Below are 12,710 nucleotides of genomic sequence, written 5' to 3'. Positions count from 1 at the left end.
TAAATAATGTACATGTCCGTTTTTTCAATTCATAATTTAATTAATCTTAGGAATACAGATGGGTCAGCATTTCTTTCAGTTGTGTGTATATGGTATTTACTTATTTTTTAACATCTTATTCTAGCCACACTCTTTGTAAGGTGCCATTTAATAAATGTAATATCACTAATATTACATCAGTTAAATGCCACCCTGCAATGCGTGCTGTATGTTTGTCGTGTATATGCAGCTGAAAAATTGAGAATTAAGAACTGGTTAAATTAAGACATATTTCAATCTGAATGCGAAATTTTATTGCTTGCATTTGAAATATTTAGATATGTACAATAAAAATGATTAATGTCACCATTTCAGCTCGTTTCATAAATATAAATAATAAACAAATATTAATGTCTATCAAAAAAGTACAACAAAAGACACACAACACAACTACAGTTACAAGGCTAACAGTTAAATGAACAAAATGAAAAGTTCCTTTTATGGTACAGAAAAAAGCTTGGCAACACCCAAAATCATAATTCCCATAATTTGATCTTTGTTCTTTAGGTGTTGTGTTAACTTGCGTTATTTTGCATTGTGTGTATAATGATAACAGCATTAGTTCATATGATTACGTCTGGCCACAAAGCCAATATTGCGATCTTCACTTGTCTGTGCTGTTTTAGGAAATGATTAAACTCCTTATCAATCCCACTTTCTCACCATGTAAATTCTCAAAAAAAAAAAAAAAAAAATTGCTGATTTGGTCCATTCAAACCCAATGCAATTTATATAGTCAATGCAAATGACACCTTTGCATATTGTGACATCACCATAACCGCTACTCATTTTAGTTCAGAATATCGTTATGTTGTCTTTCTGATGTTTTTTGGCTGCCTTGGGAGAAATCTGTGTTGCAGTATGGTTTTTGGAGTCTGACACACTTGAAAGCTTGGATTGAAAGCCTTATAGATGGTCCTGGAAAGTAAAGTTCAGCTTGCTTTATTTCTTGTAGGTGCAATTAAAGCAAAACGATAGGCTTTGTCCCTCCTTGTGTGTTCATATACTGGTTAGAAAGGGCATCCATAGCTGAGTACGAAGAGTAGAGGCCTGTCATCTGCAGGTCTGGGTAAGACAGTCCTCCTGCATTGGACACAGGCGTGACATTGCCAGTGTCCAGGTCACAGTCAGACAGCCGAAGTGGGGAGTTACTGAGTGTACCTAATGTCTCCAGGTTAAAGCTGTCATCCTTCATGTCCTCCCAGAGGTTTCCTGTAATCGGAAGAGGTGAACTCTGTTAAATATCAGCCTACAAACAAACGTTCTGTGGCTTTCAAAATTGTAATATTAATTGACTATTGCTGACCTTGCCAGGTGAAGTCCATAATACTTGGGTCCAGTGTGTCCACCTCTGAATTCAGGTCAGTGTGAACTGTGTAGAAGTCGCTGTGCTGCTTGGCAGGATGCTGAGGGAGGGAGCTGTTAGTCAGGTCAGGGACGGTGTGGAAAGGGGGTGTCTGAGCAGGAACAGGGGAGGCCGGAGCCAAGCGAGACTGATTCTGGAGCTGCAGTTGAAAGTGCTGATGCATAGGGTGGCACTGTAGAGAAAGAGTGACCATTGGTTGGGGCTGCATCTGAGCCGGTATTGGGAGAGTCGGCCCCGGTGGGCAGCTGGGCAAGCGTGTCATGCCAGTATCAATAGACTTTTTTCTGCAGCTCTCCGGTCTGTCTGTAATGAGTTTGTCTAATTCATCTGGGGAAATAAAAGTATCAAAACAGGACAATATTAACAATTATACTTTATTTAACCATATTTCTACACTTAATTTCCTGCTCTAGTTTCTGTACTACTTCAGCTTACTCTTTGCATAGAGATAACATTAACATTGTTGGTTCTTGTATGTATCCACATATATTGTTGAAGTCCTCCTGAATGGATGATTCGGACTAAGGTAATAATTAAATGGTCTCTTCTTCACTTCTATTCAATTGTTTTCCATCCTCATTTGACATTTCACCTCAAATGCTGAAAAACTGTTTATATAGAGTGCAGTGTTTTTGTAACTGTCCAAAGCATGTGAGTATAAGGCACGTGATTGGATGTCTGTTTCTAAGTGTATAGCTGTAACATTCTAACACCGCTCTGTTTCACACTGTACAAGGCTGGCACCCGGTGCAGGGTTAACGCAGCAAAAATGGTGCTAACTCTGTGTGAAATGTTCCTTTATCCAGGGTTAAAAGCGGGGTTTAGCATGACATTAACCAAGTTTTAGCGCAGTGTGAAAAGCCCTATGTGATGATGGGTGATGTGATGGGCGCATTAGTTAATTTTAGAATGCATTGCTTTTTTATTTGTCATGTGTCTTCCTTGTTACAGGGTGCATTTTTCTGCATGAGTTTGCTTTGAGTTGAGCCGGCCTTAAATGTAAGAAAATGTACTGCTGTGATGCTAGAGTGTTGGGGGCTTGTTGTTAGAGCAAAGATGTCATTCAAAGATAATAGTCAAAGACTGAAGACCTGGATTGGCCATGCTTCGACGGATAGCAGGGAGATCTTTGCGCTTCCATTTTTGCATCTCTTCCTCCATTTTGTCAATCTTTGCAGGATTGAGTGCCCAAAGACAGCCCTTTCTGGAGGAACCACTCATCTTGTTCTCCACTTTCTCAAAGCACTTGTTCAAGGAAAGGTTGTGGCGTACAGAATTCTTCCATCCATCCGGTGCTGTCTGAGAAGCATAGTAACCATCAATATACTATAAGTAACATTTCTTTGATTCCATGGTGTGTCGGCTTAGTTCATCTATTCACCAGCGTTATTTTACATAAATTCCTCACCTTGAAATAAGGGAAGTGCTCTTTCATAAAGCTGTAGATCTCACTAACAGGAAGGCTGCCTGTTTTGCTGTTCTTCAAAGCCATGGCAATCAGACAGCTGTGAATAGATGATTTCAAACAGAGTAAACTTGAAATAAATCAAATCTTGTTCCCTTTCCAGAGAATTATAATGTTATTCAGAGGCTGTCACAGTGAACTTTATTTCACCTGTAGGAGTAGATGGGTTTAGGGAAAGTCTTGGGCTGCAAGTCCTGGTTGTGAGCAGTAATACGGGGTGGAGGAAACAGACTCTGGCTGTTGTAGTTGCCATAAAGTCCACCGGGAGAACACTAAAAAATATAGCAAAGAAGTGGTATTTTTAAAATATTATATTAAATTCCTGTTCTTAACGGTCTTTACAAATCATCCCAACTACTAAACCAACCTGTTGGTTTGCCTGAGTGAAAGTGAGCACTTGCTGTGGGGCGGTCTGGTACACTGATGTGGCACACGGAAACCCAGGGGAAAACTGAGGCATCTACAGAAACAACAGAATAAATCTATAAACACAAGATTATTTTAGCTCGATTACAAATGTTAATTCAGTTCTGAATAGGTTATATACGTAATATGAATTTGTTCGAAATGTTAATCTGAATCATCACTCACGCTACTGATGGCCAGAGGGCTGTGCTGCATTTCACTCTGTAGATGAATCACAGATCCTGCTCCTCCTGCGACCGTCATACTATTCAGATGGACTGAAATTTGGAATTTTTAAGTTTTTTTTTTTTTTTTAGAAACCAAAAGTTGGATTCGGTTATTTAATAGGGATTTAGTCCTCTACTGTTAAGGCACAGCTTCCTAATAATCCTTTGTATATTTAAAGAACTGGGTCGAAGAAAAGTCTAAAGGTTTGGTAAAAAGAAATCTTCAGAATAAATGCAAAAAAAAAAAACAACAACAACTGACAGACAGACAGACAAATCAACATGGATGTGAATAAGTAACAGAATTTAATTAAATCACTGGTTAATGCTAAGGTGTTTGTCTAAGATAACCAGAATTTTGATTATATGTATATATATACTCAATCTATTCTACAAATTCTATCACAGTAAATCTTCTGACCTGTCTGCCGCTCCAGCAGGCTGTTCTGGGCAGAACTGGCGAAATCAGGCCGTCCCGATCCTATCTGCTGCAGTCGGGGAACATCCACTGAGGTAAGCCAGGACAGCGACTGAAGATCACCAGGCAGCTCGTCCTTTAGCTGTGAAGGGTCAGTAGTCAGGAGTCTGCAAAAACACAGTATAGCTCTGCATAAAGCACAAACATTTGATTTTATTTTATGTGAAAAAAAAGAAAGAATAACTTTTGCCATGAGGGTGAACAAAAATTGCACTCTAAGCATTCAACCAAATTTTGCCTTAATCCTTCCAATCATCAGATGATTATATTAGATTTGTATAATTTTTGGCCAACACAAACTAATACTATACTTTTCGCAGGTTTTTCTTTTAAACAGATAAAAGATGAGAAAATCCTCTTGTAAATCTATCGTTTGGGAATAGAAATAAAAGCGCTCTTACCCTCTGATCTAATCCAGTGCAGGCAGAGTTATTTACTCAACTATTTCTTCATTTGGACTAAGCAACAAGAAAGCAGAGAAACCCTCTTGAATTCTCTCCACACTCGCTATTCAGTCCAATAATTGTGGTCGCTATGACAACCCTCACTTTTCAGTTATTTTGGGTGTCTGGACACTTCAGTGCCCCCCTCTCCATTAAACCAACCTCTAACGGTCAGGTGACCACCGCCTTCTTCACTGTCATTGGCTGAATCGTATGTAAACAATGCATGAGATCATTTGAAACATGGGTATGTGGCACACGTTGCCTGCAACAGTTGGTCCAGCCCCATTGAAAAATGATCACCTATTGTGTCCCAAACGACAAATCTGCACAGCGGCACGTGGCTCTATTGTCCCCTCAACCCCCAAAGACCCTTCGTTGATTGTCTTTACCGTTTTTTAACCAACCCCTTGTATTAATCTACTGGAATGACAGGCTCACACAACAGAGAAAAATAGGATGCCATCTGTTTCCCTGTCCCTTTCCACCCAACCCCTGTCCCCTTCTGCCCCCTCCTCCTGCCTGGGGGCATTAGACAGTACCTAAGGGGGGTAGCTGGGAGGGAGTCATTGAAGGAGTTGGAGGTCAAACCGTACTGCACACACAGTCTGCCACCTGAATAAATTACAGCATTGAAAGAAGAACTTGGGGACATGGCCTTGAGCACCCTGATTTCTCTGCTTTGTAGCTTCTGAATAATTATCCTTTAAACACACACACACACACACACTTGCTAGCATGAAACCTTAGATACCGAACATGTCAACACTACACTGTCATGTGCTTTGAAATGTCTTCTTATGCCTGTCCACATACATGAAAGACATGAAAAGACACCTTGCAAATGGACTATGAAATTTGAACACCTGGCTTTATGAGACCTGCTTCTTATTGATGAGTGTTTTCTGCTTTCTGATGAGTGTTAACATTTAACAGAATTAAAATTTATTTCTACTCCCTTCCATTTTATAGCTGAATTAGTTTCAAATATCGATTTCCTCATTAATATTGCTCTCTACTAATTTCTTAAGCCAATATTAACTTATGATATTTCATAAGTGTAATTTAACATTACAACAGCATTTGTGAAATGTAATCCTGAAGGACTTCAGAACTTGGGATAAAAGTGTTTGCCACAAGCTTATGTTTATATGGGTAACACTTTATAATAACTTTCATCAATAAATCATTAATAACAAACATTATATAATGCTTAATGGATCATTAGTTAATATATATTCAAAGAGTAAGAAACGTGAGATAATGTGCTTGTTTGATTTAGTGGTATGGGAAGGTTTAAGGGCTGGTTAAAGGGTAAACAGTGTACAGTGGTCAATTTGATTATAAGGGAACACAGTTTAATATGTTTATATTATACCGTTTTGATAAATGAACAAGTATTTTCTTTAAAAAAAATATTTAAATATAAATAAAAAATAAAAATATTAAAAATAAATTTGTTTGCTCCTGTTTATTTTTGATTCAACTGATATCCTGTTTAATGATATACTGAAGATTAGAATGTGAGTGTTGAGGCACTAAAAACATTTTTTGCACCAAAATTACAATCTGTTATTTCTTCAGCCAGCATTTAGCTAAACTTAACCAGTCACCCACAAACACAAATCTTGTTACATTAGCTTAAAGCCCAGTGTCCATAAAGATCCTAAATGATTAGCAACTGCTTATAAACATTTACCGGTACAAATGATGAATAGTTTCAACTTTAGATTGGCTACTGCAAAACCATTTACAAATGGTTATTAAATGATTAGTAAAGATGTGTGAATAGAGTCTGGACACTTTTTGCCAAGCCTGGGTGTGCTTCTCTCTTTGGTATTAAAAATTAGTAAACATTTATAAACATTTGCAAATGATGAATCCATTTTGGACTCGGTACTGTAAAAACATGAAGAAATAATTAAGAGATAATTTGTTAAGATGATTAAATAGAGGTATACACAACAAACAAAGACCAACAAATGAAGATCATATGAACTGAAAGTTTACTAACATTTGTAAGCATTTCAATCTACTTTAAATAATCATATGTTAATCATTAGATAATGTTTAGTATGTTCATTAGTAAACATTAACAAGAACATTATCTCATACTACTAGCACTGTGAATATATAATAACTAATGATCTGTTAAGCATTATATAATGTTTGTCAATAATTTATAAATGAAAGTTATTCTAAAGTGTTACCTTTATATGTAATTAATTGCCACAACAACCGTTAAACTCCTTCATGTTGTTACATATTATATGTTTAATAAAATATTATAGAAAATATTTTCTATTATAATGTATATATATATATATATATATATATATATATATATATATATATATATATATATATATATATATATATAATATTTAAGTGTGTAGAATCCTTCACACAAAGCCTGAGAACTTGGATCATAAACTGATTTTGACATGACTATAACCGATAATTTAATGTTGCCAAGAAGAGCATCCACTTGTCCTGCCAGACAATGGCTGCACTGTAATGTCAGAAGCACATAAATAATTAATTTTAAAACGTTGTCTTACACTGCAGGTCTGAGATTGATGCACAGATATAATAAAGGAAATAATAATAAAAGTATTCGTTATAGAATATAACTGTGCCTCAGTAATTGGGAGGAGACGGGGCTTTATTTCGGAAAGAATTCATAACATGCCACATAAACTCAAATTTAGGATCATCAAGAAATGGGGGCCTACATCCTTGTACTGATTAGCATTTCTGAAATCTTATTGTAAACCCAGCTCTGTATTGTACAGTTTACGGTCATTAGGGTGCAGTTATACAAGTGGAAGAAAAAATGATTTTATTTGCTCATTGATGCATTGATGCTCATTGAAAGGGGGAGGCGGGCGCACACAGTCATGGTTTATCACAGCTCAAGTCGCCCTCGTTTACATTCTAATTGGGAGCCACTTCTCCTTGTGACCCGTGGGGGCCCCCGCCAAGGTCCTCAATCCCTCCGTGTGCCGACAGCGGGCGTGTAAACAGAGCTGATGCTTTCTGACAGATCCATTCAGAGCAAAGATGATGTATTCTCTCGCTCCTTTTTTTTTTCACAAACCTCAATTCCCTGCCTCTTAAAACACACCTTTATTTTACAGAATAGGGAAGGAGGAGATTGTATCAAGATTAGCAGCGCTCTTCTTTTTCCCGAAATTATCTTTTTATTCTCTAATCTGCTCAAGGTTCAAAAGCAATGGGTTCAGCCATCAAAGGAAATCGCCCCCTACCTGTAGTCTTGTGCAGAGATGTGGTGGCTTTGTACAGGGTTTTCGTGAATTCCTGACATCCTGGTTGTAATTCCACTTTCAATCATCTCCTGGCATATAAAATGCAAGTAAATTAACAATGCAAAGAGGAGAATAAAATGAATTTTAGAAATGTGCATGTGGTCATGAGAAAGTGCAAATACAAATAGTACAAATAATTAACTTTTTCCACACAAAAAAGAAAGAAAGAAAGAAAGAAAACACGTCTGACACGCACCACATGGCACCCTGAGAATACATGACTTTGCTAATATAATTAAATTAGGAAATCACCAACAAAAACTTGACACATAATAACTAAGTGATCAAGAAAATAAAAAAAGATTAAAAATTAAATTTTATCCATTACATTTTTACACTGTTGATGTGATATTTGCTTTGTTGACAAAACTGAGATCACCAGACGTCATCAGTCACCGTTAACTTACCTGTCAGTCTGCTCGCGCGTCTCAATATTTAATATAGCCACGTCACATTGAATTTAACAGAAAACGTTAAGTATTTCTTAAAGTATTTCTTCAAAGCACCAGCTAATAAATAAAATCATATATTTATGTCACACATCAGTGTCCATGCTGTATCGGGCTAAAATTATATGTCGGCAGCCTCTAGACTTATTTTAAAATATCAATAATAAAAACATTAAATCTTACCTGTTAATGCTGAAGTTGTTCTGAGGTATAGAAAATCTTGGATAACGAGACAGGGGAAAGCTCTACTGTTGGTCGGGGCACTTGTTGTCCCGCAAGAAAAAAAAAACAACAACCGTTTTTTTAAATTTCCCTCGTCCGTGAGGTTCGCTCTTGACGGGCATGCGCACTCTGTGCACACGCAGCGCGAGCCGTGTACAGGGGAGGGGGGCTCGCGCGCTGACTGACAGCTGTTGCCTTGCCTCCACAATCACTTGAATTATCTCTGTCAGTGCATCTCACCTACTGGTTTCCAATGTTTTTATTCAGTCATTACTTCTCTTCTGCTAGATAAGCGTTTTCTCCGTTTTCTTTGTGCAGTAGTCCACAGGTGCGCGTTTACAGCTCCGGTACAGCTTCTGTTACCCCCAAAATATAAATGAACAAAACTGAGTTTGGACAAAATCCTCTGGTTCTGCTGGAAGCAACGTTTTACACACTGCGGATTCCTATAAACTCGGGAAAAAACGAACATAGCTTCTTTAAACCCGGAGACATTTAACAAGTTTATCACGAGCAGTGATTTCCATGTTCACCTCTAGCCATAGACAACACAAAATAACACACATAACAGATCCTAATGTTCACTTATTTTAAGTAGAAACATTATTTGTATGCAGGTCTAAAGGACGATGCATCCTCTCCGCGCGTGTCTGTGAGATCTGTCCCAATAAGAGCAGTAGTTCAGTGTACTGCTCTTGATTTAACCGCCTTTGAAGCCGCGTCGTTTGGTTACACCGCGGCGGGAAAAACGCGCTGAGTGGCGCGCTGCTGCACTTGACAGATATCTCACAGATATGACAGGCTCGGCTCGGGACTCGAAATGTAAGAACACGCAGTGACTTAAAAGCTCTCCTTTGAAATAAATATGAACGACAGCAAATAATGATATTGACAATAGTGTGTTTGATTTAGAACGGTTGACAGTCATTTATATGGACACTTGAACTACGTGCAGTTATCTAACGTTAATTATGCAACTTCAGGCATTGTAATTAATAAAAGTAAGATTAACGTTTAATATTTGGATAGTGGATAGCGGAGAAAGGAAGCCGAAATAAGTTCATAACAGCTAACAGATAAGGGCACTTCCACAGTTCTTCATAATTTGATAATTTTCTATTTGTCTTTAAATGTAACTTAAGGAAACTTTTGGAATTTTGAAATATAGGCTAGGTTTTAAATCATGTGGGTAGTGATCCGGCCAGTGACGTTAATTGAGTCGAACCACATGGGACACTACAGATGGTAAATCGCGAAGTCACAATCAATGCGCGCTTGCAACGGACAAAAAGATGGTTCCACAGAGGAGCACTGGGTCCTAAAGCCCGTATGCGCTTCAGCTTCTCTCAGACTCAGTCACTGGATTGCACTATTTGCAATGTTTATAATGTTATGGGAAACATATTGTGAACAATGCATACTGTATTAAAACCAGTCAGTTTGATTAAGTTACCTAATTTTAGATTAAACAGGATCCCTCCAGACGTATCACACTTGGTTTATTTAAATTATTTAATTATTTTTCTTATTGTTTTTCATTATGTATTAGAGTTTTTGTTATGTTTATAGCATTATTTTAGTGTATATTTGATGTCTATTACCCTATTGGTATGTTTCACTTTTGTCTATTTGTTCATTGGACATGGTTTAAGGAAATTACACTTTTGAGAGTCATTATGTGGCCTTCTATTTTGTCGTTTTTATGTGTGTTTATTTTAAGCAAAAATCAGATTTAGTGTCTGAATTCGGTTATATTATCATTATTGCTTAACCAATATTTTTCTACATTTTGGCTGACATGTGCATGCAGCTTGCCTTATGACTTTATATTATTTTTGTGGGTTGAAACTTTCTCAGTGCTTTAGGTTTAGAAGACGTCCTGTTTATATTGTTAATCAAAATTGTCATCTTGCATTTACCTGAAGCTTATTACCAGTTTTAGCATTTTTATATTGTTTTAACCAAATCACTTGTAGAGTGAGGTCATTCTTAGTCTGTTCTCACCTCTGTTGGACCACTGTCTCCCTAAACCCAGGACAACACTGGACCACAGCAGAGAAAGTGTGGTCTCAAGATCCGTCTTTGATGGGTCAGAGGGAAAACTCATTAGGATATCTTAAAAAAGGTTTAGAGATCACATGGTCAAGAGTGGTGTCCATTGATAAATTATTAGTAACAATGTTGGTTCTCCTGAGACAAATATGGCTGCAAGAAGAAAGCATCTGAAAAATGTTAGTAAAAATATGGCAGCTGCTTACCTATCTCCTGTCTCAGCTTTTCCAGCATCATTTTTTTTGGAATGATTTTTTACTAAATCTAAAATAAAAGCTGCATTTGTGTTTTTAAGTGAGTAAAATATTTGATACATATGCTTTTTTGTACACTAGAGCTCATACTCAAGGAGAACATTTAAGATACTCTTAGAATGAAATGCAAATCAAGATGATCTTTTAATTGAGGCAGTTGTGGCCTAAGCGAGTAAGTGTATGCGCACTTGGATGGGTTAAATACAGAGCACAAATTCACGGCTAAACCACCTGAATAAGGGGAGGTGAGGAAAGACTTCAAAACCCTTTAGGTATCTATAATGTTGCAAAATTCAATATGTTTGCTTGTGTTAAACATGTGATCAAGCTTTGCAACTTATTCTTTATTGCAACATCATTGACTAGCAAAAATGCAATAGAGTGCCTTGGCCTACATAGAAAACATTTGTAACTCTCAAATCAATAGACTGAGTCCCCTTGTGTAAGTGGTCACCTCCTATTCTTCTGTTTCTTTTCTGACCTTCAAAGTGCCAGTTCAAACACCACGTCTTGGGGGTCACCTATCAGGTCACCTCTTGACACTTGTCTTGACCTTTGGTCATATCAACAGGTCATGGCTGATCTAAACTCTGACAGGGAAAGTGAATGAAGGCTTTCTTCTCTCTGCTATTCATTTAACACTTATTCAAAAACAACTTGTTTTGTCCCAACTGGATTACGTCAAAACGGTTGACTTTTGGTTGATCTGTTTGAAGATGCCTTGGGTAACCTGTGCGAAAAAGTATTTTAGGATCACTCCCAATGGCACGTGGAGAGAGTAACTGAATAGCCACTAGGTAAGTCTGGAAGCTTTGATTGTATATTCATTAATTACCCAAAACGCAAATGAAAATCAAACCAATGAATGAAACCAACGTATATGATAACTATTGATATATAGAATGCAATTTTTTATATATTTATTGTTTTTTCTAGCTCACACTGCTCATCAAGAATCCCAAAGTAAAAGAACCAATGAAACATAGCTAATACTGGTAAAATAGCACATGAAAACGAGAGAGCAAGGTGGGATTTTCGGTGGGAACGCGGCAAAGCTGGTGTTATAATACACCCTTATTCTCCGCTTGGAATCTCTAATGGGAAAATCAAGTGCTGTGACTCCTGTATAATAGGATTTGCCGGGTCTCGTGCTGCATCAGGGCCCAGTGGGCAGCACAAAGCCTGTTAAGGCTGGACAAGCATTACTAGAAAGGGGGGTGTGAAGCAGAATGGGCCTGTGGTGTAAGGGGGTGAAGGTAGCCTTGACAACAAAGGTTGTGAATGGGACAATTTTCAATATGACTGTGGATAGATGTGTAGTCCTACCTTCACACTGCAATGGACTAGCTGTTTGCAATAGACACAGGACTATAAGGCTATTTAATGAGAGCAAACAATTATTCTCAACAAGCTTAAAGTAATATTCTGCATTCAGTACAAGTTACCTGTATAATTCACCCTTCTGCGGAACACAAAATAAGATATTTTGAAGAATTCTGGTCACCAAACAGTTTTGGTGACAAATGATTTCCATTCTATGGAAAAAATACTGAGACTCAAAATATCTTCTTTTGTATTCCACAGAAGGAAAAAAAAAGTCAGTCATATAGTTTTTGAACAACTTTAGGGAGAGTAAATGATAACAGAATTTAAAATTTGGGGTGAACTATCATTTTAAACTGAGTCAACAGCATTTGTGGCATTATGATTGATTACCAAAAAAAAAAAAAAAAAATCTGCACATCCCTTTTTTCTTTAAAAATGCATACATCTGGGTTACAGTGAAGTGAATGGGGCTGATGCATTATTGTTAATATACTCACTGTTTTAGTAGTAGAAACATAAACAACATGCATGTTGACATGATTTTAGTGTGAAATAAATTCACATGTAATTTCTGTGTAGTTATATCCAATTTTACAATTATGTTGCCATGACAGCAGAATGCCATAACCCCTAAAACAATGTTTAAACAGCTTTA

The 12,710-nt window shown here is 37.2% G+C and overlaps 1 protein-coding gene across 3 annotated transcripts; it reads right to left on the bottom strand.

Moving 5' to 3' along the window:
* Nucleotides 1-112: 112 nt before the first annotated feature.
* LOC113096062 (forkhead box protein N4) lies at nt 113-9,111 on the bottom strand. Of its 3 annotated transcripts, none has more exons than XM_026261448.1 (10): nt 8,385-9,111; nt 7,693-7,781; nt 3,924-4,087; nt 3,462-3,526; nt 3,238-3,330; nt 3,021-3,142; nt 2,814-2,910; nt 2,497-2,704; nt 1,346-1,732; nt 113-1,251 (listed from the first exon to the last, which is right to left on the bottom strand). In XM_026261448.1, the coding sequence occupies exons 2-10, from the start codon at nt 7,776-7,778 to the stop codon at nt 1,001-1,003; spliced, it is 1,473 nt and encodes a 490-aa protein (XP_026117233.1). In that variant the 5' UTR covers nt 7,779-7,781; nt 8,385-9,111; the 3' UTR covers nt 113-1,000. The 3 variants fall into 3 exon arrangements, with proteins under 3 accessions (XP_026117233.1, XP_026117232.1, XP_026117234.1); XM_026261447.1 differs by having other exon boundaries at nt 3,462-3,553; nt 8,385-9,110; XM_026261449.1 differs by lacking the exons at nt 7,693-7,781; nt 8,385-9,111 and adding an exon at nt 4,382-5,129 and having other exon boundaries at nt 3,462-3,553.
* Nucleotides 9,112-12,710: the final 3,599 nt, after the last annotated feature.

Source organism: Carassius auratus, unplaced genomic scaffold (assembly GCF_003368295.1).
Source record: "Carassius auratus strain Wakin unplaced genomic scaffold, ASM336829v1 scaf_tig00215868, whole genome shotgun sequence".
NCBI classification, from domain to species: Eukaryota; Metazoa; Chordata; class Actinopteri; order Cypriniformes; family Cyprinidae; genus Carassius; species Carassius auratus.
This window is presented reverse-complemented; position numbering and strand designations above follow the sequence as displayed.